Raw genomic sequence first — 26,224 nt, 5'->3', positions numbered from 1 at the left:
ATTATACTTCTAAGAGAAATAAACTTATAAATCCATTAAAGGTGTATAAAGGTGTACACATGAAACTATAGTTATAATAGCTAAAATCTGGACACTGTCCAGGTATCCATCACAGAAAAACGGATAAGCAAGTTAAGTAAAAAGAACCCAGCAGGATACAGAAGAGTTGTGGCTCAGAAACCTCAACCTGTTAGAAAGAACACATTCTGTGTGATTCCACGGATGAAGCTACAATAGGCAGAACTCTGATCAAAGCTACTGTGCAGGGAGTAGGGTCTGGAGAGTAACTGGGGAGGAACAGGAAGAGTTCCTGGGGGCAGAGCAAGGCTGTGTATAACAAGAGTATGAACTACAAAACTACACGAAGAACTGGGGTTGCTGCTTAGTTGGTAAGCAGTGCTTGTTTTGCATGTGTGAAGAGCTGAACTCAATTTCCAGAACCCATGTGACTATGCCAGGTGTAGTGGCATGCAGTGCTGGGGAGGTGTAAGTGGGAAGTAGCCTTGCACCATGGATGACATCAGGCTGATGTCCACCAGCTACTGCATGCACACACACTCTCTTGTCAAAACTTGGTTTGTGTAGGTGTGTGTGGAAGCCAGAGGCATCAGATCCCCCTGGGATCTCCCTGGAGATGAGATACTGGTGATTGTGGGTTGTGAGCCACCTGATATGGATCCTGAGAAATGAACTCAGGTTCTCTTTAAGTATGTGATTTTTCTCAAAACCAATTTTTTTTTTTAAAATGCTTTCATCAAAATGGAAGCCCACTGAATAAACTATACATGAATGTTATGCTAAACATGAGAATATGTCCTTGGCTACTGTTTCAAACAAATGCAGTTATTTTAACAAAGTAGCACTGTATTATTCCCACATTTACTTTGTGTGCTTATGTGTACGTACAATGGTGGCTGTCTGGAGACAGAGGAGGACTTGCTAGAGTTAGCTTTCCTACCATCAAATGGGTTCTGGGAAGTGAACTTAGGTAGTAAGGCTTGGTGGCAAGTACCTTTACCCACTGTGCTATCTTGTTAGGGCTTAAATAGTCCTTTAATTAAGAATAAGAAGTATGGGCTGGAGACATGGCTCAGCAGTTAAGAGCACTGACTGCTCTTCCAAAGGTCTTGAGTTCAATTCTCAACAACCACATGGTGGCTCACAACCATCTGTAATAGGATCTGATACCCTCTTCTAGTGTGTCTGAAGACAGTGACAGCATACTCATAAACATAAAATAAGTAAATAAATCTTAAAAAAAAAAAAAGGCAGTACAGTGTCTGTGATGACTTTGAACGATTCTGATGGAACTCAGATAAAGAGATTTGTAGTCTGGACCAAACACATGGTCAAAGCACTAGTCACAGTCATAAATCTAAACTGCAAAGACAATAATCCATAATTATTAAATAATAGCAAATATCAACATATCTTGTCATCTAAGGTTATGGACAATAGGCATGGAGCACTTGGAATCACCTAACAGGAAGGACAGCTATACTGCACTGAAATATTTAAACTTACTTGATTACAGGAGGCAGCGAATCAAGTTTGGTCTCTGGGCTCCAGGCAATGCCATCAACTCGGACTCCATGGTGAAATGTTCGTAGTGTTTTATACTGAATTCCTTCAATGTCTGTTTCTTCCTCCTAAATGGATACAGAACATGTTTTAAGGTTATAAAGACAAACAATAAAATACTCTGAATTTTATCTTAACCTATAATTTATCATAAGGCATGCATATGCTTTTGAAGAGTATATAATAAAATTAGATATTGAGATTATAGTATTTATGGAATTAAAAAGAATCTTGGGGGCTTGAGATGTAGCTCTAGAGTATTTGTGTAATGTGTACAAGGTCCTAGTTTGATCCCCAGTGTCCTTGGAGAGAGGCAAAACAAATATAAGTGAACAAACAAAAAAGCTGTTAAGCCTCATTTAAAAACAAAGACATAGGCAAAGCAAAGCAGCAAACATGGGATTCTTCCCCCAGGGGACATTTTATTTTCAACAGCAAATACACTGCACAGCAAGCCAGTCTTCTAGGTAAATGAGTAGTTATACATCAATTATCAACTGACACATACATATGTTTTTAAGTCAGTGTTAATTTTTAGACAGTATTATATATGCATGAGCTATTATAATTTACCTGTCCTACTAGACCAGTGGTCTCAAGCTGCCTAATGCTGCAACCCTCTAGTTCATCCATCATGTTGTGGTGACACGCAACCATAGTTTTTGCCCTTGCTGTTCATAACTGTAATCTTGCTACTATTAAATATCTGATTTCCAGTGGTCTCAGGTGACTCCTCTGAAAGGGCCATTCTACCCCTAAATGGGTCACAACCCAGTGGCTGAGAACCACTGCACTAGAGAACATGAAACTGATATACAGGTACACTGATTCAGAGTACTGATGATACTATAAGAACAGGGAACCAGCCACACACATCTCCAACCAAGAAAGGCAGTGAGGAAAGATACTCAGGGGTCTTCCAAAATAATTGCTAAACTCCTAATTCTCATACTAGGTAATAGGTATAAAGTCATCTATTTCATTTATTATTTTATATGTTTCACAGTATACTCTCATTTATACTTTTCTTGAATCCCAGTTGATGCATTGATTTTTCCAAGATAGATTTTGAGATCTCAGCAAAGTCATTTCGCAGGCATGCTACACAAGTCTTGATAAAATTCAAACACAATTTGAATGTATCTTTAAATTCCAGGTAAATTTAACAAAAGGATTTTCCATTAATCCAAGAAGTGAACTGAAAAAAAAGCACTGCCAAATTTTATTACTTCATAATTTGTGTATATTACAACTAACCAGCTAACAGATATGCCAAGGCAGCAACCACTAAGCAGTTTAAAATTAAGTTTAAGAGCCTAATCATAGTTGACTTCACAGATTGACTTAGATCTATTTTTCCATACTTGAAAAACCTAAAAATGAATTTTTATATAAAACACACACTATTTTGCTACTGTAACAAGAGTGATGAAAAGCAGGGCCTGTATTCATTACTCAGATTAGATATGGAACTACTGAGCAGTCTTAGGAATAATGAAATCACAGGACTGCACAGACGAAGCTTTATATACTAACAGGAAGACTTGCCCTGCCCCTGGCAATACTGGCTATTAGTGAGCCAGCTGATGAAAAGGGCAGTGTGTGTGTGTGGTATAGACAGAGATGAATGCTACTTTTGGTTCAGTTTGGGGTATAGGGAGTATTGTATAGGCAGGAAATTAAGAGACTTTGGAAAACTTGATGTAATAGAAATTATTATAGAAGGTTCCAGCAATGTGAAGTTGAGGAACAGCCAAGTTGGTGGAAGAGCTCTTCTAAGGATTTGAAGTGGTAGGCCTTTCCACCACACCCATTAAGGACTCATACAGAATGTCAGTTAACCACGGCTGGTTTATTTAATGCAACTCTTTTATTGAGTGCTTTCATTTTAACTCAACATCTGAAAAAGTATTAAAAAAAAAAAAAAAGAAAAAAAAGCCCTCTGAACACTTCCAGTGAGAAAAGCAGCTGCTTTGGGAGAAGCAGATTCAGTAGTAGATAGGGTTATTAGTGTTCTCAATGGTAAGCCAGAGTGTTTTATGTAAATCATATTTAATACCCCAGTTCTGTCTCTGGAACTGTGCAAAATAAGCTGAATTTAGTGATGTTGAACCTTGCCAGAGCAAGCTCTGTTAGGTGAACACATTCAGAGCAACAAATGGAGGTGACACGTCAAAATTTGCCAGTCTAATTCCTCTTCCATGAGTTTTAAACATTTTTAATATAGCTGTGAAATTTGTTTCTGAATACACCACTCCCTTTAATTAGAATACAATGCTGAGAAATAAAGATCAAAAACATTTTTATCGACTTATAGAGAAGTGGTGTCTGATAAGATAGCTACTAGCCTTACAGAGCCTAAAGCATTTGAAATGCAGCCAGTGTGTATACTTAATTTATAAGGTATAAAATGAACATGTACAAAGATCTCAAAGAAATCTATCAACATAAGACAAAGTACAGGATAACCTTTATATTAATTATATATGAAGTTCTCTAGTTAAAATATTCATTTAAAATTCATTCTGCCCTTTTAACCACTTTTATCATGTGTGTATGTGCATGTGCTATAGTGTACATGCTCAAGCCAGAGGACAACTCTCAGGAGCTGGTCTGTTTCCTACCATGTGGGCTTCAGGAATTGATCTTGGGTCATGAGGCTTGGTAAGAAGTGTCTCTATCCCGAGCCATTTCACTGGTCATGATGTCTAAGCTTACTTTGTGGCTCATATTGTATTCTAACTGGATAGTACTGAATGAGCTCTGTTCAGCTCCCCATTGTATTCACTTGGGGTTTATATTCAGATGTGACTAACATCTGAGTCACAACTCTCCCTTCCTAGTTCTAAGTCTATTGTCTCAAGACTTACAGTCATCTTTATTAACTGTCCCTTGTTTGAGTTGGTTCAATCTATTAAACAAGGTTTGAATCTGAACAGATTTTGGCAGACAAAAAGCATTCAATCAATATTTGTTAAACGAAGTTGGCTATCAAAGGATTAAGGTATCTTTCTGTTTCATTTTCTCCACAAAAATGTGCTTGTCTAAAGCAACGCTCTCATTCAGGCCCAACCAGACTTCTTTATTACTAAAGAGTGAATAAGGTTCAAAACTTTTTTCCTTCTTTGGTCTTTCATCAATGAGGCTGTTCTAAGAGTGCCCTGATTTCAGACTCTCTTTGGGGATAGGGCAAGAAACTCTCTCTCACTCTCTTAACTTCTTGGCCCTTACTACACTCATGACTTTTTGACCAATGTGTAGCAATCAGCAAGCCTACCATTTTTACTTGTATTTCTGGACAACACGAGAGTCTGAAAACTGTTCTGTTGAAACCTACAATTCCTGATAACCCTACAGTGAAGACTGTTTTTTTCTGATAGGCATGGGAAAACTGGTTTGATTTACATATTTTTTTCTTACAAGATGTGAAATTGGGGCACATGGAGCTTGAAGGTTCGAGATGAAAGAATGGCAATGAACGTTCAACAGCATCTAAACTGACAAAAGAGAACAGAGATTTGTTTTGGATCTCCATCCTAAACTCTTCAGGATGAATGACTGACTTCATTTGAACAGAAACACAGAACGGGTCTGACAGAAGAACAGACTTCCACATGAGGCCTAAACCTTGCTCTCTTCCTGTCATGCACTCCTCCAAACATTACTGGAGCAGAATGGAAAGTCCAAGAGGACTGGAACAGGTGTACTTACCTCCACCTCTAATGTTAAGACCCAAATATGATTTGTGTTCTCTATGGACTCATAAGAGAAAAAAGGCCTATTGTTTTTCCCTTAAATAACTTGGAAATAAGACCTACTTTATTGCACTCACAGATCTGAGGATCAATGAGGACAAGTTTTTTGAATGATACAAACATTTTTCTCATTTTCCTGTCTCTTCTTGTTTTCTGCCTTCTTCATCTTTCCTTTCTCTGACTTTTCTCCCATGTTGATTTCCTCTGGTTTTTCCTAACTGAACTTGAACTAGAGGTAGATTTACTTGTCACTACTTGAAAATGCAATTCTATGTCTACATCTGTTAACATCGATAGCAGTGGCGATGAGGGAAGCTCAATTCCATCTTAGGGAATTGTGTAAGATTTCAACAGATAAGTGGCCCACACTTAGAGAACATTTTTACTTTCTTAAAACAATGCCACACTATTTGCCTGACACATGATTTATGATTCTGACAGCTCAGATGAACTTAGGTCAAGGGACATAGAAATATAGTCCTTTAAATATTATTTTGGTACACAAAGAATAGCAGAAACGAAACTCCGGGAAGGAGGGGTGGTGGTGGTGGTGAATCTTCACTGCTGAGTGTTCCTATGTGTACCCTAGGTTTCCTGTGAGGAAACATTGTAGGAGTTCTCTTGGAAGCAATTTTTCCTTGATGATTAAATATGAGGTATGACTGCCACTACTGCCCATACCAACCACCATTAAAACACACACATATGGATTACAACGTGCTGAATGTCATCTGGGAACTTTACATGCACTAACACACTACATCTAACAAACTGAATTGAACATCACAGTCCTCACCTTTAGAGAAGAGGGGTTAAGGATCTAATGAAGTACAGGCATTTGAAACAAACTGTCTAGATAGTCTGGCTCCATAGAACTCAGAGCTATGATGACAGCCTGCTGTAAATGTAATCCTATATGGTTATCTAAATATCTGTTGAAGATATACAAAGCGTGAAAACAAAATAATAGGAAAGCTAGAAATTTTTTGGAAGATAATTTTTTAGCCTTTCAGTATCACCTTGTTTCCTATGATAGAATAATGCAGGGAAATCTGAAGTAGACTTCATTCAACTGGACTGTCTAAGACATGTAGACACGTGCGTGTGCGTGTTCAGTTATATCAGGCTTTATCAGAATATAACACTACGAGTCACTAGGTGAAAGAGCTTCATAGTTTTCACGTCCATCACCTATATATAATGTATACTTATGTCTCACCTATATATAATGTATACACATGTCTCAATAATTAGTAATGAGAATTCCCTGTAGATCTTCAAAAACAATTTTTTTTTCTTGTATTCAAACACAACATAATTTTAAGTTCAGCTTTGGTTTGTACACATTATTATTGATAAAATATCTTCACTGTCACTCTGTGCAGTTTGTGAACTAACCTGAAATGTACACATGCCAACAACCACATAATTACTGCCGCCATATGCAATTAGGTTTCCTGAATCTCCGCTCTCAAAGGGATTAAATTCTACCACGTGCACATAATCCTCACAATCCACGGTGTAGGCAGCACTTCTTGTAGGGTCTTGCTTCATCTTGTAGCCCAATGCTTGAGCAGCTGTAAGAATCAAATAGCCTTTTATTGGCTGTCACGAAACTGTGGATCACAAAGAAAATTTAAAAAGTGTTTGTCATTCAACAGAAGAATTATAATAGGGCTTGGTACTGCAATGTCAGAGGCAGCTCAAAAGAGAATTCTGCTTATATTAACACACACACACACATATATGAATAAATTTAATAAAAATAGATTCCTGAGATTATTAAGCAACAGAAATGCAGCACTATTTGTAGGTGTGATGTTGTACTGGCATTATCATACCCAGGAGTGCCATAAAAGCCGGTACTACCAATAGTCCCCACTTTGCCTATGAAGAAATTTGCCAAGTTAATCAACAGGTTGAGGACACTGTAAAAGCCTTAGCATATGTTGGGCCTAAATGCTAGAGAAAACACAAATGCACTACTTGCCTTTCTCAAGACTATGCTACATTATTTGTTCGAATTATATGGCATTTTAACATTCTAATTTGACAGACCACCTGAACTCTTACCAAGGGTCAGATGAACTGGAAAAGTCCCACCCTTGCCTAAAGATACATAGAGTCTAAGAGCCTTGAAGGATAGTATCAGTTAGGGGTAGTTACAATCAACAATGACCCATGCAATCAAATAAGTAGATTAAAAAAATACAGGCTCTGGAGTAATGTGTGATACTAAATTATAACACCAGTCACAAGCCTCAACTAATTTGACAAGTAGTGTGAACTGTAGAAATAGCATTCTCACATGCGAATTAATTTGTACTTTGTTGTTAATAAAAAGGAGGCATTCTAGGTTAAGAACAAACACATTACATACTGAGTTATCGGCTGAGTTTTTTGACTGAGTCCCATCTTGGGACACGTGTTACGCAGGACCAGCAGGTGAGAAGACCATAAAGCAGAGAGGTATGGGGCGTGCAGGAGACTCGAGATCCGGATTTGATGGCACCCCCACGGCCCCGCCCGTGACCTGCAGGTCTTTTAAAGCCCGGTGTCAATATTCCCAGGGCCTCCCTCGTAGGCGCGGAACAAGTCCCTGGAGTGTGTCCCCCACGCGTAGCCCGAGACAGCTAAGCTGGAGTGGTCCCAGCACGAGAGGTCACAGGGGAGCGCCCCTGGGGTAAGAGCACAAGCTGGGGATCCCTGGTCACCGCGCTCCGTACGCACCTGATGCAGGGGAGGCGACCTGGGGAGGGTTCTCCCGACCGTGGGCGGCCGCGGCGCGCGCCCGCTCTGCTTCCGGGTCGGAGGGCGAGCGCGGCGATTGGTTCCCGGGTCGTGCCGCGAGATTCGAAAGGGATGCCGAGGCGATTTCAAACCTTAGCCTTCCGGCATCCTGGCTGCGCCGCTCCTCCCTCGACTTGCATCCCGTGGGTTGCGGCGGTAGGTGGGTCTCGCCTCTTCTCCGCTCTCCCGTCGCAGTTCGAGTGGTAATTCAGGCTGCTGCTTTGCGAACGCGTTTCGGTGACGTGCCTTGTGCCAGTCGGCGGCGTTGTCTGTGCGGTGGCTTCGCCCTGACTTCACAGTATCCCGTGGGGGAAAAAAAAAGACCTAGGGCTCAGCTGTAGATGGGAAGACTGAAGCCCATCAAAATCTGCTTTTAGTCCGTTAGGCCTGGGATCTGGCACACGACATGTGCAGGCTCCCCAGAATTACTCTCTGTTGTTGCATCCTTCAGAAGGACATTCCGGACCTGACTAGGACTGTCACCTGTCACCTTTTAGTGGAGTCTAAGTGCTGACACTAAGGAGGGGGTGTATTTGCTTCACTGGTGCCTCATAATTCTGTTAAGTCGATATTACTATCCCCAGTATGGACGTGGACAAATTTGTGTTAATCACGAGGTACAGCGAATGCAGGCGTGTGGTGGCAGGGTGCTTAGCTAATTCCAGGCGACAACTTCCTGCCTCAGACTTTCTATTCCAGTGCACCTTCAATCCAGTTTAAAAGCAAGCGTTTATTCCCCGACACCACCTTCTCTCTGTTTTGTCCATATTCAGCGTATTCAGAGTCTTCACAACAGTCTAGGAGATAGAATGGGGGTGGGGGTGGGGGGAGACGTAGTCCTGATTTCTTTGTGATAATACTTCTACCTGGGCAGCCAGATCTGAAGTTAGACATAGACACCCTTGGAAAAGCCAGGACTACAAGTAGGCGTTGGCATGCCAGCTGCGGTGCCTGTTTGTGAATAGCCAGATCCAGAGCTAAACATGGTTTTACATGTTGAAATGGTTGGTGGGGGAAAAAAAAAAGGAACATTTTGAGCCTTCTGACAATTTTAGAAAACAGGTTTTATTGTCCATAAATAAAATTTTAGTGGGGACTGGCTATGTTTACTATTTATGCTTTGTTCCTGGTTACCTTTACGTGACAAGGTCACGCAGGTTAAGTGGTTGTGACACAGACTGTATGGCATGAATGTCTCAAATATTTAGTATTCGCCTCCTTTCAAAAAAGCTGCAGACTTCTAGATGAGACTCTTGGTTTTCTCACACTTATAGGAATTCTCTTTCAATTTTAACTCAACAAACAAAAAAAAAAAAAAAGAAAAAGAAAAACCCTTAAAAACTCATGATGCATGATCATAACTAATGTGCTTGGCATTGCTATATATAAAAGCTTTATATGTAGTTCTGTCTTTTACTGTTCACAAAACTATATTCAATAAGAACTTTGTTCATTTTCACTACAAGTTGAAGCAGGGAGAGGTGCTATAACTTGGCTAAGATCTCCTAGTTTAGGAACTGATAGAGCCAGGGATTCAGGATGATCTAATTCTGGGTGAATTTTTATTAATAGAAATCTATATGTATAATACCCTCAGATAATACCAATGGGTAGACCTTTACCTAATATTTTATTTCAGGCAAACTAATCATATGACCCATAGCTTATGCTTTTATGACTTCTTCAATTTTTTAAAGAGATAAATATGAGATAACTTAGGAATTGTGAGTAGGGCCTGGGGAGGTGGCTCACTGGATAAAGCACTTGGACAATTATGAGGACTGGAATCCAAATCCTAAAGCTAACGGAAATGTTGGTGTAGTAATCTGCTTGCAATTCCAGTGTACCAGAGGTGTAGACAAGAGATACCCGAGCAAGCTGGCTAGCCAGACTAGCTAAGGTGGTGAGCTCTGGGTACAGGGAAGGACTTCCTCAATCTACAAGGTGGAGAACAGTGGAGAAGACACTCAGTGTCAAGCTTGGGCCTCCATTCACATGTGCTCACATGCAGGTGAACATATACACATAGTAGACTTGTAAAAAGAGACACAGAGAAGACTGGAAGTAGAGAGGAGACTCCATGAGATGGCTGTCCAGAATACTGACACACCTAGGCTTGTTTTGAAAGGGTTCTGCATGCATCCAGGAAAAGTTAGGAAAAACTTAGAAATCTTGGATTTATGTCTTTTGGCTATTTACTAGTTTCGTGTCATTGAACATTACCTTCTTCATGTGTCAAATGCAGACATTCATAAACTGACATCATCAGAACATGTGAAAATGGAGCAAAGTAATTATTATTAAATGTTTGGAAAGTATTTGGCACTAAGAGGCTTCATGTGTTAGATGACATATGATTGGTTTGCTTGTAACAAAACACTCAAAACTGTAGTCACTGTAAAATAACAACCAAGTATTTGCTTTAAATCTGCGGGTCGGCAGTTTGGGCTGGATCAGTTATTCCTTTGCTAGCCTTGAGCAGATGACTCCTGCTGCTGAGGCTCACCTTCCATGTTATGGGGTCTCCACAGGATAAGCTGCCTCTTTCATGGCTGTGAGTTGGTATCAGTTGCCAGCCGGAATACCTTATTTCTCTTTTGCACGCTTTCTTCAGCAGCTTAACAGGGCTTGGGAGTTAGATTTCCCCAGAGGGGCGATTTGCTAGGAGGAGAGGAGCAGGAAAGTCAACATTTAGGTGTAGCACTGTGGGTATGAACTACTGTAGCCAAAGGATCAAGGTAGTGTCAGTGGAGGGAAAAGGCATGTCAAGCAGAGTGGGGGACACCAAGCCCAGGCTTCTCAATGTCCTTATAGAGTCATGCTTAATTCTCCCAGCCACAGGTTGTGACAGTCATGGGAAATGTTGTCTACTGAGGAAAGTTATTAGAAACTCTGCCAGAGTTTTTACTGGGGAGTAAACTCATAGGCATGCCCTGTCCAACATACCAAAAAGTCCAGATTCAAGGAACTTAGGTGTTCATCATAAGACACATGTACTTTATTAAAACAGTTCAGCACAGTAAAATACTCTTTTTTTTTTTTATTTTAGATATTTTCTTTATTTACATGTAAATTTCTCCTTTCCCAGTTTCCCCTCCAAAAAACAAAGAAACAAATGGAAACTCTACTGGAACCTAAATTTCTAGAGCCTTGTTGTATTAACTACTTTTCACAAACCTCTTAAAGCGTAGGCTTAGAATTCTAATTATCTCATAGTTGTCTACTCAAATCAAGCCCTGAGACTGTTCCCAATTCAAATGAGTAGAAGAGAAAACCACTATTTTGGAACAATACATGAATGAGAGGAAACACTCCCACCCTCAACTCTACTACATATAGTACCATTTGTCTCAAAACAACAATCTTAAAATACAGATTTAATTAGTGATGTCTGTGTCTATAATTATAAATTTGCAGAATTTGCATGTCTGTTTTATGTGAATTTTCAAAATTGAAGGTTGGATTTTTATTATTTCAAAAGATTTGGCTTAAAAAAACTAGAGGAGAGGAAAATATGATTGGGCAGAAATTGTATTATTCTGTTTTCCTAAATTTAATTAAGAGCAATCTTGGTAAATATGAAATAACTTCTTGTTTACTAATTATTTTTTTCTAACCATGTTTGCTTACACATGTTAAATGTTACTTTCCAATTAAAACAAGTCACTTTAACATTGTATTCTGTTCTACTCTAAGAGAATGGCTGTGCTTAATCAGCTGTCTGTCTTGGGTATGATTAAAGAGTTTAGAAGGAATTGGCGTGCTCTTTGTAGCTCTGAAAGAACTACACTATGTGGTCCAGACTCCATGCTGCTGGCTCTGCAGCTGTCCATGGCGGAAAACAACAAACAGGTCAGTGCACTATATTTAGCTTAACTTTTTTTTAAGCCAAATTTACTTGTTGCCCAGTATAATAAGTTTGAGCATAATTATGCACATCATTTTCTTTGCAGTATTTGCCCTTCTAAAATAGGATGTTTCAGAAATGCTTCTGCATATCTGTCTCAAAATATTGCAGTTGGAATTTTTGGAAAAAAATTGCCTGTATATCTGAAATAATTTATTTCATGTGTATAATTTGAATATAAAATGTGGATATTTGGTATCTCATGAAAAAAAATCATACATAATGATTAAATCTGTAGCTCTTATGGTTAAATATATTCCTATTTAATAACTGTTCCTTTGTTCCTTAAAAGAAACTCTAGAGGAACAGGTATTATTTTTATTCAACGTAAAGAATTTTATGTCTAGTTTCAACCCCGTTGTGTGGATTTAGTATTCTTAAATCTGTTTATGCATCAGAATCATTTGGGAGGCATTAATTAATTAGTTTGTTTATTCTTCTCTAGTATATTACATCCTGACTGCAGTTTCCCCTCCCTCCTCTCCTCTAAGTCCCTCCCTCCCCCCTCCCCTCCCCCCAGATCCACTCCTCCTCCTTTCCCTTCATAAAAGAACAGGCCTCCCAGAGATATTAACCAAACGCAATCAAGGCTGGTTGGGTAAGGCAACCCATTAGGAGTAAGAGGGATCCAAGAGCAGGCCAACGAATCAGAGACAGCCCCTACTCCCAGTGTTGGGAGTCCCATAAGAACACCAAGCTACACAATTATAACATGTATGCAGAGGACCTAGGTCAAACCCATATAGGCTCTCTGATTGTTGGTTCTATTTCTGTGAGCCCCTATGAGCACTGGTTATTTGATTCTCTAGGCTGTGTTCATATATGTCTTCGATCCCTCTGGCTCCTAAAATCCTTCTTCCCCATCTTCTCCAGGATTTATTTCATTTTGGGAGGTCTTTAAAATATATTAGTTCATTGGAGCTTGGTGCTCACAGGCCTGCAAATTCAGCTGCCCAGAAGTCAGAAAGATGATGATTAGAAAGAAGTTCAAAGCCTGTCTGGACTAAAGAATGAGCTCAAGACTAGTCCATACCTTGGGCCTTCGAGGCTCTGTCTCAAAATAACGTATAAAAGGGGGCTGGAGAAATCTCTGTCTGTAGAGTGCTTCTGTAGCACCTAGGAGGTGCTAGGTTCAATCTCTAGTACTACAAACGAACAAACCACCCAGAGTTGTTGCCTTGTCCTAATGAGGTCTTCACTGACCTGCTGGAAACTACCTTGAAGAATATCTCTACAAAGTGGTTCTTTTGTAGGTAGCTGGGGCCCACTGACCTTCCAATAGAGATGGGGAATTGAGTCCATTGAGACCAATGCTTGTTAATTCCTGTTTTGTTGTTGTTATTGGTGATGGTAGCGTGTGTATGTGTGTGTGTGTGTTTCCTTTCATTGGGTTTTGCTGATGTGAAATTATTTATTGCCTATATTTTTGTGGATGTACTTGAGTTTGTTAGGTTGGAGTTCTCCTTCTAGTACCTTCTGTAGGGCTAGATTTTTGGATAGATACTATTTAAATTTGAATTTCCATGGAATGCCTTGTTTTCTCCATCTATGGTGATTGAAAGTTTTGCTGGGTATATTAGTTGGGCTGGCATCTGTGGTCTCAGAGTCGGCTCGACATCTATTCAGGTCCTCTGGCTTTTAGAGTAAGCTTCTTGTACCTTTATAGACATATCCTTCTTTAGGTTACAATTTTTGTTTATGATTTTGCTTCAAATATTTTCTGGGCCTTTGAGGTGGGATTCTTCATATTCTAGTTATATTATTTTTAGATTTAGTTTTTTATGGCATCCTAGATTTCTTAGATGTTTTGAGTCAGGAATTGATTAGATTTAATGTAATGTTTTCTTTGACTGATGTATCTATTTCTTCTATCATATCTTCAGTGCCTGAGATTCTCTCTTCCATCCCTTGCAGTTCTGTTGGTGATGTTTGATGGTGTCTAGGCATCTGGGTTTGGGATAATTATTGGTCTGGGTGCTGATTTCTGAGCTTGTCTTTGTTAGATGGGTGTTTTCTTTCTTTCTTTCTTTCTTTCTTTCTTTCTTTCTTTCTTTCTTTCTTTCTTTCTTTCTTCTTTTCTTTCTTCCCCCTCTTTCTTTCTTTTGTTTCTGTTTCCTCTCTGGTCTTCTGGCTGGAGTGGCTTGTGGTTGATTAGAGGTTCTTTGTCTGAGTTGGAGGCTGGAGTTCTGGTGGCCTGCTGGAGGTCTTCAGTTTCTGGGTGCTCGTGTGGCCTCTAGTAGAGCAAGGGGCTTCCACTGGAAATATGGGGCAAGATATGGTGATGAGGCGAGAAAGGAGTATTGGGAATAACTGGGTGGGTGCTGCAGGGAGTGTTGATGGTCCGAAGGTTGGGGGCTTAACTGGGGATCTAGATGCTGGAGTGTGTTCAGGTGGAGGAAGGGTCTCTTAAAGATGCTTTACGTCTGGATTTCAAATAACATATATGCCTAGTTGTCATAAAAAATATAAAGATTTTTTTCTTTTCTTTTCTTTTTTTTTTTTCTTGGTTTTTCAAGACAAGGTTTCTCTGTATAGCCCTGGCTGTCCTGGAACTCACTCTGTAGGCCAGGCTGGCCTCGAACTCAGAAATCACCTGTCTCTGCCTCCCAAGTGCTGGGAAGAAAGGCATACACCACCACTGCCTGGCTAAGATAGAGATTTTTAATAATTCAGATGTTTGTTTTAGATGTATTTTTTGTGTGTATGTGTGTGTTACTGTTATTAAGATTTCATTTCAGGGCTGGAGAGATGGTTCAGTGGTTAAGAGCACTAATTGCTCTTCCAGAGGTCTTTAGTTCAATTCCCAGCAACGACATGGTGGCTCACAACCGTCTGTAGTGGGATCTGATGTCCTCTTCTGGCGTGTCTGAAGACTGTGACAGTGTACCCACATACATGAAATAAATGAATAAATCTTAAAAAAAGATTTCATTTCAAAGAATAACTGTTTCTAACAACTTAATTACCTATTCATCTTTAAATGAGACTATTGTAAAAGTCTTAGTATTAGCAGAAACTGAGAAAAAACTTAAAACTGTGGAAGGCAGCATATATTCCATTTCACAGACCCACATATGGATACTAAAATATATTTCTTTTTCATGCTGAATTGAAAATGAGAAGTTAGAATTTTTTAATGAGTTAAGGCTGGTGCTTTTTGGAATTATTAATAGCTTACATATTAATCTTACATATTAATGTGGGAAAAGAATGCATTGAATAAAAAGCAAATCTTTAGTGCATCCGCTGAAAATGTATCATGTGACTTCCCAGCAAGACACTAAGGGAAGCTTTTATACTGAGATGAGATCCTGTCAGTAATGGTATTGGATCTCTTATCAACTAAATACTAGTGTAGTTAGATCACAATCTTTTGGTTTCTTTTGGGAAAAACAAGCAAAGAAGCAGAAGAGTAAATTTGCCTGCTTAATAGCATCCAAGTACTCACAGAAAAGAGTATAACTTGATTTTTAGCACTTATTCATTATAATTTAGTGTATTTAGAACCAGAGAAGAAACAAAAATGTTTCTAGGCTCTGCATTTTACAGTGATACTTTTCTTTCTCTGTAATAATAACAAAATGGAAATAAAGTCATAATAACAATAACCTGAACACTAAGACTGGATTTTAAAGCCAGTACCTAGGATATATTTTGTTATGTGGAAATTCTTCATGGCACTGGGAATGTTAAGTAAGAGAGCAAAACCCCTGTAGCTGATATTATATTGTACACAATAGTATATTGTGCACACATCCTGCCTCTGCCTCCTAAGAACTGGGATTAAAGGTGCACTCCATCATGCCCAACCCCATTTGCCCAAGTTTTATCTGCAAACATGCCTACTTATTTATATTTTATCAACGTATCAAAGTTTCTGTGTTTACTCTAACAGCATGCTGTTTGTTTGTCTCATGTCAGTGAGCTAAGTGAATACTCAAGCACTAAGCACTCAGATTTACCCTTGTTGCTCTTTTGCATCTTTCAGCACAATGGAGAATTTACAGTCTGTCTCAGCGATGTCTTACTGACATGGAAGTACTTCTTACACGACAAACTGAACTTGCCCATTGAAAACATGAAAGTGGTCGACCATTATGAAGACATTAAAAAAACATATGATGATTTCATGAAGAATAGTAATACCCTAGATCTGATTGATGTTTATAAAAAATGTAGCAGCTTGACTTCTAACTGTGAGAATAACACGATATCCTCTGTAAGTGTTCTAAAATTAATTCTACTTTAATCAAATTAAAGTTCAGCTAAAATACTTTTATTTTAAACTATAGATAGAGTTACTAATCTTAAAAGTATGGTGGAAGGCAGAGAATATGTCTTTGTTTTCATAGTAAAGACAAAAAGACAAAAAGTTGATAATTTTTTTGCATTTTAAATCATGTTAAAAAATGGAAAATTTAGCTACTCAAAGCCTAGTTTTTACTTGAAAGAAATATTTTTGATAAGTTTTGTTGGGTTTGTGGTATTGTTATTTGATATAAGAAAAATTTTCTTAATAGATAAAAATTTGGCAAAGAAATAAGCTCCAAATGTCAGATGTTTTTTGAATTAGATCAAAGATTACCTGTCTATAACTTTTTTCCTTTTTGTTGAAGTTCATGTTTATGGTTTAATACCTTCTTTGATAGACATGCTGTATATTACTATCAGAAAATATCACGATATAATATCTGAGATAATAGACTCATTGTATAAACATTTAATTTAATAGAAAAAAGGTTAAAAGCTGTAGTATTCCTTAGATTTGTTTATATTAGAATTAATGAACTATTTAAAAATCTATTTGTATATGTACAGGTTTTATTTTTTGAGTATTGAAAATACTTTAATACTTTCTATGTGCTAATAAAGTAATAAGTAAATGTTGGTAATGGCTGAATAATTATATTTGGAATTAGGAATTATTTAGTATATTTTGTGAGATACTAAGCTCTTTTTATATGGTTATTAGTAATATCATATAAGTTCATTATAATAGAAATCTCTGGTATAAAACTATGTTTTCGGAAAGTAGAAGCTTATTTTACTGCCTATAGAAGAGCCCTGTGATTCTTACTTAAATGTTCAAAGGTAGCTGTTGAAGTTCCAACATGATAGTAGTACTTATTCAGGAAGCAGTAGGACCAGAGAATTACCTGAGAAAAACAGCTCTTTTGCCTCAGTCTAATTGCTTAAAGCTTAGTTGAGGGTGTGTGGAGAATGTAGTCTTTATTAGGAGTAGTAATGTGCTAGGATGAAAGCAACCACTCTGCTAGTGAGTAGGGGAGGGAGAATGGACACCAGGCAGCTTGCTGTCTTTGCTTCACTGGCACATCACACAGACCTTTGCCCTGTTATAGTTTCTTCAAGCACACATTTACATGTGCTCTTCTGTCCACAGGCAACACCTTGAAAGAAGGGTTTAGCTTTTGTTTTTTTTCTTGCCTATAGGGCTGACTTTTGACTAGCCCTCCATAGTTAATGTACAAAGCTAATCATAGGTAAGCACTGAGTTGTAGGAAGTAAAAAGAGAAGATGCCTGGAATCTTGGGCACAGTGTTTCCATCCTGTGCTTTTCCTGCTTATGGGGAATGCATTCTCTAACACATTTTCTCATTGAGCCAATGATTGTCTGCAAATGTCAACATCTCTGCAGAACTCCAAAAATTAAACTGAAGTTTGCAAAGATGGTAGTTCATGAAGAAAACTGTCAAATTCTGACAGCTTAATCTCTGATAAATATCAGGTGTTTTCTTCGAGGAAATTCCCACTAACAACAAAATTGTATAGCAAAACATATTCCTGGGTTGGTTTTTCAAAAGTGCATTAAATGTAACCCTAATTAATTTGTGCTGTGTCTTTAAAGTTACATATCAGAGTACCCCCAATTGTTCTGATCTTTATGCTCTTGAATTCATGGCCTTAATAAAATTGCTCTGTTTCTTATATGTTGTAGTTTAAATAATACAGAGATTATTGGGAATTCAAATAAAGATGAGGCAGTTGAACCTTTACTCTCTAGTTTATAATTCTTCTCCATCTGGGAGCATACAAGACTTTGGATTCTAACTGGAATATCAGGGAGAGAGATTTGGGGCAGAGTTGGAGTTCACATGAAAAGAACTCTATCTGGACTGCAACATCAGAGACCAATGGCCAGGAGAATGTAGAACTCCGAAGAACTTAGGTACAGATCTGTGGATCCTCTGGGCTAGATCAACAGATGTTGTCTGTAGGCTGGCAGGGTTCTCTGTCTCTCTAGCCAAGGATTAGTTCTATTATTTCCTGTTGGTTTCTACAAGTTCATTTCAGAGAGAGCGCCAATTAAGAGAAACAACAGCCCAGCCTGGGATCACGGTCATCAGCCAGCAAAGATGAGTCAACTGGCCACACATTCTCAACAAAAGAGCTGGTACAGAGGAGAATAACACCTAGAATATACAGAAATTCATGGATAACACGTAAGGACAAGACTTGCTAGATTTTACCTAACGAAGAAGATTTGCTTGCTGGGGATGCTGTGTGATGACGTGAGGATGCTGTGTGATGACGTAGGATGTTAGAGCACTCGCTCCAACCGTCCAACTGCAGGGAGTGAACAGGGAGCAGCTTCTCCTACGTGGAACTCTGGGCAGGAGAGCTCGTTTTTCCTGATGAAGCGATGCTTTAAGAAATTCACACAAGACAGGACTCCCGAGGAAGCTACCCTTAGCTGTGGCCAGAGCCCTGGAGGAGACGCCCTGAAGTTTTGTGAACCGAGTGTGGGAGGTGGACTAATGTCTTCACACCTTTCCCAGGATATCGCTGTCCATGAGACAGAGGCCAGCACCACAGCTGCCTCTAGGAAAAGGAAGCCCATTTCCAGGGCTTTCAAGCAGCCCCGTGGGCAGTTAAGGCCCTGCCAGGACCTCTCAGCTCCTGGAGAAGATTCCTCTGCATTAGCCTCATTGGCCCAACGACCACCGCAGAAGCGACAGTCTCTCGAAGCCACGTCTCAAAACTCATCTTTACCCAAGGTTCTCCACAAAAACCGCAGGGAAAAGCGAGACCCTAAGAAGCTGGCAGCTGCCATGGAGCGGGTGAGGCAGTGGGAAAGTCGCCTTCTCCAGAACCTCGAGGAAGCTACGCAGCACCACCTCACTATTGAAAGCGAGAAGAAGCCAGTGATCTAGCTTAACACAGAAGATCAACCAGACGCCGCCTCTGAGGTCTACACAGGGCGTAGACATTTGTTTTTTTGGACACATGGCCACTAAATATGAAGGTGGCATTATTCTTATGTTTGTACCACCCACTTTATCAAAAAAAAAAAAGTTTGTTCTCTTGTTGTAAAAATGTAAACATCCTTGCTTTTTGCCCCATCCATCTCTCCTGTTTTACTCCACCCCTTCTTCAGGGATGTGTGTGCTGGCTCTTCTCAGGGAGGCAGCTAAAAGCTTGTTGGTAGAGTGGAGTCAGCAGTTACTGGGTGATACTGAAAACTGATTGACTAGATGCCAAGGGCGCATAAGGTCTAAAATGCTCTAAGAGGCATGTGAGAATGTTTATTTTTAAGCTTCAGTTTGGGCGGAAAATATTTCTACCAGTTTGTGTCAGAATTGGAGGCATTTTTTTGGAGAGTTACCAACCTTCAGAAAAATTAGGAAATCTACTGCAAATAGATGCAGGCTGGCGGCAGCAGCTATTGGGATAGTTCAGTATTTCATCTATCCCAGTTGTGTGTGTGGTAGGAATTTACTGTGTAAGATGTTTCAGCATTTGTATCTTATGAACTTCCCCCTATGTAAATGGACTATTCAGTTGGCTCATTTTTTATTATAACTACTAATGTGTTAAAAAATACCAGTTATAAAAATGATAAGCCTGTTAACTTTTCAAATAAAACATGAAAATATAAACATGAAAACTTGTTATGTAATGATATAAAAGCAAACACTTCCAAGTAATTCCTCCTAATTTTCATGAAAAATAAGCTGTTTTCATGACAACTCAGAAAAATATGAGGAAGATTTCCCAGGATAGCAGGTGTATTGACATACAAATTAGTATCCTACCAGACGGTATCATTTAAAGAACTTAGAGGAAGAGCTGCAGGGCTTGACATGAAGATGCCAGTAGTTTCCCCCAAAGGGAAAAGACCTGAGGGTATAATGAAATATTTGTCATAGCAAGTAGTACTGTTAGCTGCAGAGAAACCACAGTCTACTGATGCTAAGTTCCAGGTTATATTGATGAAAAAAGATATATACATAGACATAACCTGATAAAATTCCTGGACACTCAAATATTACAAAATTCCTTACTTATAATTTATTGAATTATATTTAGATATGTTTATTATTTAACAAAAGATTAAATAGAATGTCCCTTCCCAACCATGGTAATTGTTTATCATTCAGTATAAAAGGGTTTGTGAAAATATGCAAAAGAATTTATACTTATTTATAACTGTCCACAAATGTCCAGTAATACTTTGCACTGGAACATCTGGGATGATGTGCAGAATTTCATGGACTATATAGTATTCTGTGTCTTATACTTTTATTATACCATGTATCACTTACAGATTCAACTACGGGATTTTCTGTCTGGCACAGAGTGTGCAGTAAATGACAAAGCTAATCCTCATATGCCAGCATCACCAGTGAAATGCAGCCAGAATGACAAGCAGGTACTGATCAGACTGTCAGCCAGTTAAAGTAATATTGGTCATGAATCTGGTGGTTCATTGGGGTTATCAATGAATCTGGTGGTGGTTTGATTTTTGTTTGTTTGTTTGTTTGTTTGTTTTTTATTTTTCCACGTTTTTAAATTGTTTAAATAAAGCTGAATTTGCAAAGGATAATACATTGGGGATTGCTAAGAGTGATCTTATTCTAATCTGTGTCCTTATGGTTTGGGCCAACGTAACCAACAGGTGCTGAGCAAACACAGGCACAAGGTACCAGGGAAGTGCTTATGGTTCAGGGTTTCAGGTTTTTTGTTGTTGTTGTTTTTAAATAAAACTCACATCTTCTGTCTGAGATGACTGAGTCTTAAGAGAATATGTTCCATAACTGATGGTGTTCTTACAGCAGTCTATATTGTGCACATGACTCACAATGAGTACCATGTACAGGGTTGTCCTAGTGAGGCTTACCTTTCGCTGAATAATGTGCCAGGTGCCTCTGACCTCAATTAACCATGAGCTATGGGGAGCTGGCGAGATGGCTCGGCGGGTAAGAGCACTGACTGCTTTACCGAAGGTCCTGAGTTCAAATCCCAGCAACCACATGGTGGCTCACAACCATCTGTAATGAGATCTGATGCCCTCTTCTGGTGCATCTGAAGACAGCTACAGTGTACTTATGTATAACAATAAATAAATAAATCTTAACCATGAGCTATGCTTATTAAAGTTTCCGTGTTTAATAGAATCACTGTTGGTGAGAGATTCAGAATGTTGGCAAAGTCAGTAAACTGTTTTGATGTATTTTTGAAATCCTACTTTCATAGCCATCTAGTACAATAAAGTTAGCACATTTGATGAATTCCTCTCTTCATTTTCAGAAAACACTGCTGAGTCTTCTGAAAGTCTTGTGCTAAGCAAATTATACCTTAAAGGACAGATTCTATCATTGCCTATGACTAAATGCTTACTTGCTTCCTAGATTTAATAATGTATTTTTTTCTTTATGTTTCCTTTTTCTTTTTCTGCCTTATTTAAAGGTTACCAAACTTCTGTGCCATGAGTATGCCTGAAATTCTTCAGCATCCATTTCTTGGAAAAAACTAAAGGGATGAGGACAATGTCTAATGTCTCCATGTGTTCCTAAAATAGTCATGTGGCTCTGTTGGCGGTTTAATCTTTAAGAACTCCCTAATTTTATTTTTCTTCCTTTGTTTACTTAATACTCTGCTGTTCTTTAACCTGTGTTTGTTGTATCTCTAATAAGCTGTGAGATTTAGTGTTAATATTTTCTAAGAAATAACTTCATGACCTATATGGAATATTTCACTTTAGGAAATAGAAATTCAGGTTGTTCTGAACTGACAGATCTCTCTAATATAACACTTTAGTTTCTACTTTGCAGTCATCAACAAAGACCTGTGAGAAGGTCCTCTGGCACCATGTTAACAACCCTGTTTTCCAGCAACCTTTCACTTAATGGATTTTTTAATGCATGCAGTAATGATCCTTGCCTGAATCAGTTGTTTTTCTGGCATTTGTAGAATCCTGAGGTTTTGATTTGTAATGTCTTCACTAATTACCTTCAGTCACCAAAGCTTTCTCTAGTCTAATGAGGTAAATACAGTTTGTGAAGGTCATTGCCTAGACTTCTTTACCAATGTAGTAGCTGCTGTGATAGAGCTACATTAGAGGTAAATTAGATAAATACTTTTTCTATTTGTCGTTGTTCATTCAGTGCTAAAAGTTGCCATTCTTTTAATGCTAAAATGGAGGGAGCCTCATTAAGGTACCCCAGTGTGTTTTTCATGTGCCCTATTGGATTTTTTTGAGTAGTTTCTTGTTTCTGGTATAAAAAAATAGCAGTCCTTTCATGAATGTTTTCTGTCTAGAATACCAGATTCTTTGTAATGATTTTATAACTATTTACTCTTGCTGGAAATTAATTTTTTGAATTTGATTTCTCTTGTTTTTGTAATTGTCATAAATATTTACAAATGCTAATCAGACATTTTTTACTTAATGAGTGTGTTCCTATATATCAAATGAGAACAGAGTACTGTCTTATTGATCTTGTCTCTGATATTTCTCTCACAGATTGTGTTTGTGTGTATGTGAGGTTGAGATGGCCAGCATTACACCTATGTCAGTAGCGCAGTGTCTCTGTTCTCAAGTATGTTGTAAGGGGGACAGTAATTGTCATGCTCTTTCTAGAAAAAGGACTGACTTGTGTGTGAAATGATGAAGCTCTTAAATATATAAAGCAGTGTCCTAAAGCACAGCTGTAACAAAGGACTAAATAGACAGAAAGTGATGCGCTTTCACTAGGTTTATGTATACTCTTTATTTTCAAAACACAGAAACATTTGAGGTATAGCTAAGCGGCAAAATGTGTGTAACCTGTGTCTGGCCCTGGGTTTGAGATCCTAGACTCCATCCCAAACACAAAAACAAAACAAAGACAAAACAAATATACACACATAGAAACACACACAAAAAATCCACTCCATCAATAAACAGTAGCTTCTTTCTTGAGTTGTTTTCTTTTTCTATTTTGTTTTAAGCCAAACCATATATGACTTATTAAATCTATTTTCTACTTTCATGAAAGTTCAGGCTGAACATAGGCAATCATTAACAGCATGTAGCGTTCATCATTCAGTGTGAAAAAGTTAGAAAGCATCTATAAAGTCTGATGAAGGCTCTGGTTAATGTTCTGAGCAGGCAGCTGAGTGAGGGCCAACTGTTCTACAATAAGCATGCTTTCTAACTTTTCAGACTGACCCCGACTTTGAGGAAGGGAATGAAAATGGCAGACCAACCAGTCTGAAGACAACAATGTGGAGAAGAGTCCACTGTCCTAAGGAGGAACACCATCTCTGACACACTACCAAAGCCAGTTTTGGGGATAAGGCCCTAACGGGTGTCTGCTTTTAAAGGTGTTCTAATGAGGGAAGGTGGAAGAAAACATTCTCACACCACAAGGAGTTTGTGTCAAGTGACAGTCAAGTGTCAGTACTAGCAGGAAGGAGATACTCTTTTGCACATCAGTCTAGCTTTGGAAACTTTCTGTTAGGAACACTGACACAATAGTGAAGGGTGCTGTATGCTTGCACATAGCTTAAAACAACACGCACTTGCACATGTACATGCATACACTCGTGCATGTGCACATATGCCCACAGTAAAAAGAGACCTTTTTTTTTATATAAAACTTGATGTAGAAAATACCTTTTAATACTGTACAGCCAAAAAAGGTAGAGTCATAAAATGCACATACTTCACTTGGCATCTCCAGAAACCTTCAGTTGACCATGCCTTCTCTGTTTTGGAATGTCTTGTCCTGAAGAGCTGTTCCAAGCCTTGCTGACATTGGCTTCCCCCTTTTCACATTGGGTACCTTGTCTCCTTTCTAAGGATGTTTTTAAGGCTTGTGCCTGACTTAAGAAAGTTGCCTTTAGAAATCAGTATACTTAAGGTTCTAAAGAGACTTTTGGGAATGCAGTCTTGCAAAGTTATATTCTGATTATCAGATACATTTACTAATGGCACACCAAAATCTTCACATGGAACAGTAAGATGAATTGAATTTAAGAAATACTTTTCATCTTATTTTATTTTACCCTACTCTCCCCCCTCCCCCAAAGTGTTAAACTATTGCTTTAGAAATTCTGAGGTAACAAAGTAGAATATACGAGAAGGCTCCCTGACGGGTCTTTAAGCAAATAAAAAATTCTTAATCTAACGAATGTTTTGTCATTACACATAAGCATTTATGTGCTAGCCAGAAACACTTTTAGCAAGGAAAGCAAGTAAAATTTGTTTAAAAATCCTGATTTCAAATTAAGGTTGGGTATTTGCATCTCAGTAGGAATTAAAGGAGACTATGGGCAGAATCAATTTATTAAGCAAATAGAACACTACTCCCATTTTTGATGTCTTGCTAAAGCTCTAGTCTTGTAGATTTTTTTCAGTTTAGTTCCTTGCTTCTGGATGTCATAACTGTATTTATGGACTGCTTTTCCAAGGAGCCTATTAAAAACTCACTTACACATACAAGAGCATGGAAACCATAACTGCCATGTTATCTGACCATAATAAGGGGGATGCAGGTCCAGCTGCAGCCAGAGCTAGAAGAAGCCCTCCATCTGTGGGGATGCCAAGATGCTTTTCCCCCAGGGTTTGCCCAGCAGCATAGATCTGAGAAATGGAATTTGTAAGCTACAAAGAGCAAGTTGTAGGTATGGAAGCTTACACACACACACACACACACACACACACACACACACACACACACACATGCTGTTGTTTCTTGCAAAGAGATACTTTTCTGACTTAGGCTGAAAGCAGCACTAGTCTATGCATACAAACACAAGTATTTAGAAGGTGGTTTGACAACATGACACCATATGTGTTTAGTAGAATGACAGTAATAGATCTTTTCCCACCTTTCTCGGCCTTACAACCTCCCTAGTCACAGGCTTTTGAATAGGTTTATAGTAATAGGAATGAATTCCATTCTGTAATATGAGTCTCAAATCCAGTCAGAAAGTGTCTGGTTACACCCATAACAGACAATCAGCACTTTTGTCCCTTTGGGTGCATGTTTCCTAGCATGTCCATTTGGTAGCGTGAACTGCTAGGTAAGGTCATTGACAACCTTTCCCTTCCAGTAGCCTGCATAGTACCTTCTGGAACTATGCAAGAACTAATGAGTAGTCTTGCTCTAGTTTGTACTAAAGTGTGTTGTATCTTCAGAAATAGGGTCTGATTCTCTAGTTCTGGTAGGCAACCAGGAGCGGTGATGGTAGCCTATATTGTTTTGAGGGTCCGTGGGTCTCCTTGGCCAAAAATCCATAGGGAGGTATTCCACCACTTACACTGGGCTAAGAAAATTTAAGGAAAAATACTTTACTTGAGTTTGGAGTGGATACATTATGGGGCTTCAGATTTCTGATGTTATTGGAATATTTATGAATTTCCTGTTTTAACCATGAATTGAGCTCAGCCTTTGTAAATCCATTATGTGAAGGGATGGGCTAGATTTCAAGTATATGATATGACAATTAGAACCAGAAACAAATGATTCCAGAGACGTAGGTGGTAGTCATAGTTGAGAGGAAAAGAACACAGAGTCCATAAGAAGAGTTTCATTTTGCTGTGGTCTAGTTGTCTGTGCTTCCTTCCTCCCTCCCTCCCTCCCTCCCTCCCTCCCTCCCTCCCTCCCTCCCTTCTTTCCTTTTTCTTTATTATGCTTTGGTATCAAATCTAACTTCACTGCCCAATGCTAAGATTAAGGATTTCCTCCTATGTTTTGTTCTAAAAGCTGCACAGCTATATGGTAAATTTAAATTTATGATCCATTGAGTTGATTTACATAAAAGTTGTGAGCTTTGGATTGAGGCTCACTTGCTGCCATATGAGTGTTGGCGATCTGTTGTCCCAATCCCAGTGATGACACTTTAGCTGCTTTGTCCCAATCCCAGTGATGACACTTTTGCTGCTTTGTCCCAATCCCAGTGA

At 38.8% G+C, this 26,224-nt stretch overlaps 2 protein-coding genes across 10 annotated transcripts in view; one reads left to right on the top strand and one right to left on the bottom strand.

The window, feature by feature from the left end:
- Nup37 (nucleoporin 37) overlaps positions 1-8,147 on the bottom strand; it is a 31,696-nt gene extending 23,549 nt beyond the window's left edge. Inside the window, exons 1-3 of one of the 4 annotated variants that reach the window (XM_031349652.1) lie at positions 8,067-8,147; positions 6,735-6,952; positions 1,525-1,649 (exon numbers count right to left, since the gene is read on the bottom strand). In XM_031349652.1, coding sequence (XP_031205512.1) covers positions 1,525-1,649; positions 6,735-6,890 — 281 coding nt within the window. In that variant the 5' untranslated portion in view covers positions 6,891-6,952; positions 8,067-8,147. Of the gene's footprint in view, positions 1-1,524; positions 1,650-6,734; positions 6,953-7,716 lie in introns of all 4 variants that reach the window. The other 3 variants (XM_031349654.1, XM_031349653.1, XM_031349655.1) reach the window with 3 other exon arrangements.
- A 32-nt stretch (positions 8,148-8,179) lies between these two features.
- Parpbp (PARP1 binding protein) overlaps positions 8,180-26,224 on the top strand; it is a 45,879-nt gene continuing 27,834 nt past the window's right edge. For 2 of the 6 annotated variants that reach the window (XM_031349598.1, XM_031349595.1), the window contains exons 1-4: positions 8,180-8,286; positions 11,823-11,978; positions 16,022-16,252; positions 20,600-20,704. In XM_031349598.1, the coding sequence (XP_031205458.1) occupies positions 11,826-11,978; positions 16,022-16,252; positions 20,600-20,704 (489 nt within the window). In that variant the 5' untranslated portion in view covers positions 8,180-8,286; positions 11,823-11,825. Of the gene's footprint in view, positions 8,330-11,822; positions 11,979-16,021; positions 16,253-18,335; positions 19,932-20,599; positions 20,705-21,741; positions 22,278-26,224 lie in introns of those variants that run through there. The other 4 variants (XM_031349600.1, XM_031349601.1, XM_031349597.1 and 1 more) reach the window with 4 other exon arrangements.

Source organism: Mastomys coucha, unplaced genomic scaffold, assembly GCF_008632895.1.
Source record: "Mastomys coucha isolate ucsf_1 unplaced genomic scaffold, UCSF_Mcou_1 pScaffold4, whole genome shotgun sequence".
NCBI lineage: Eukaryota > Metazoa > Chordata > Mammalia > Rodentia > Muridae > Mastomys > Mastomys coucha.
This window is presented reverse-complemented; position numbering and strand designations above follow the sequence as displayed.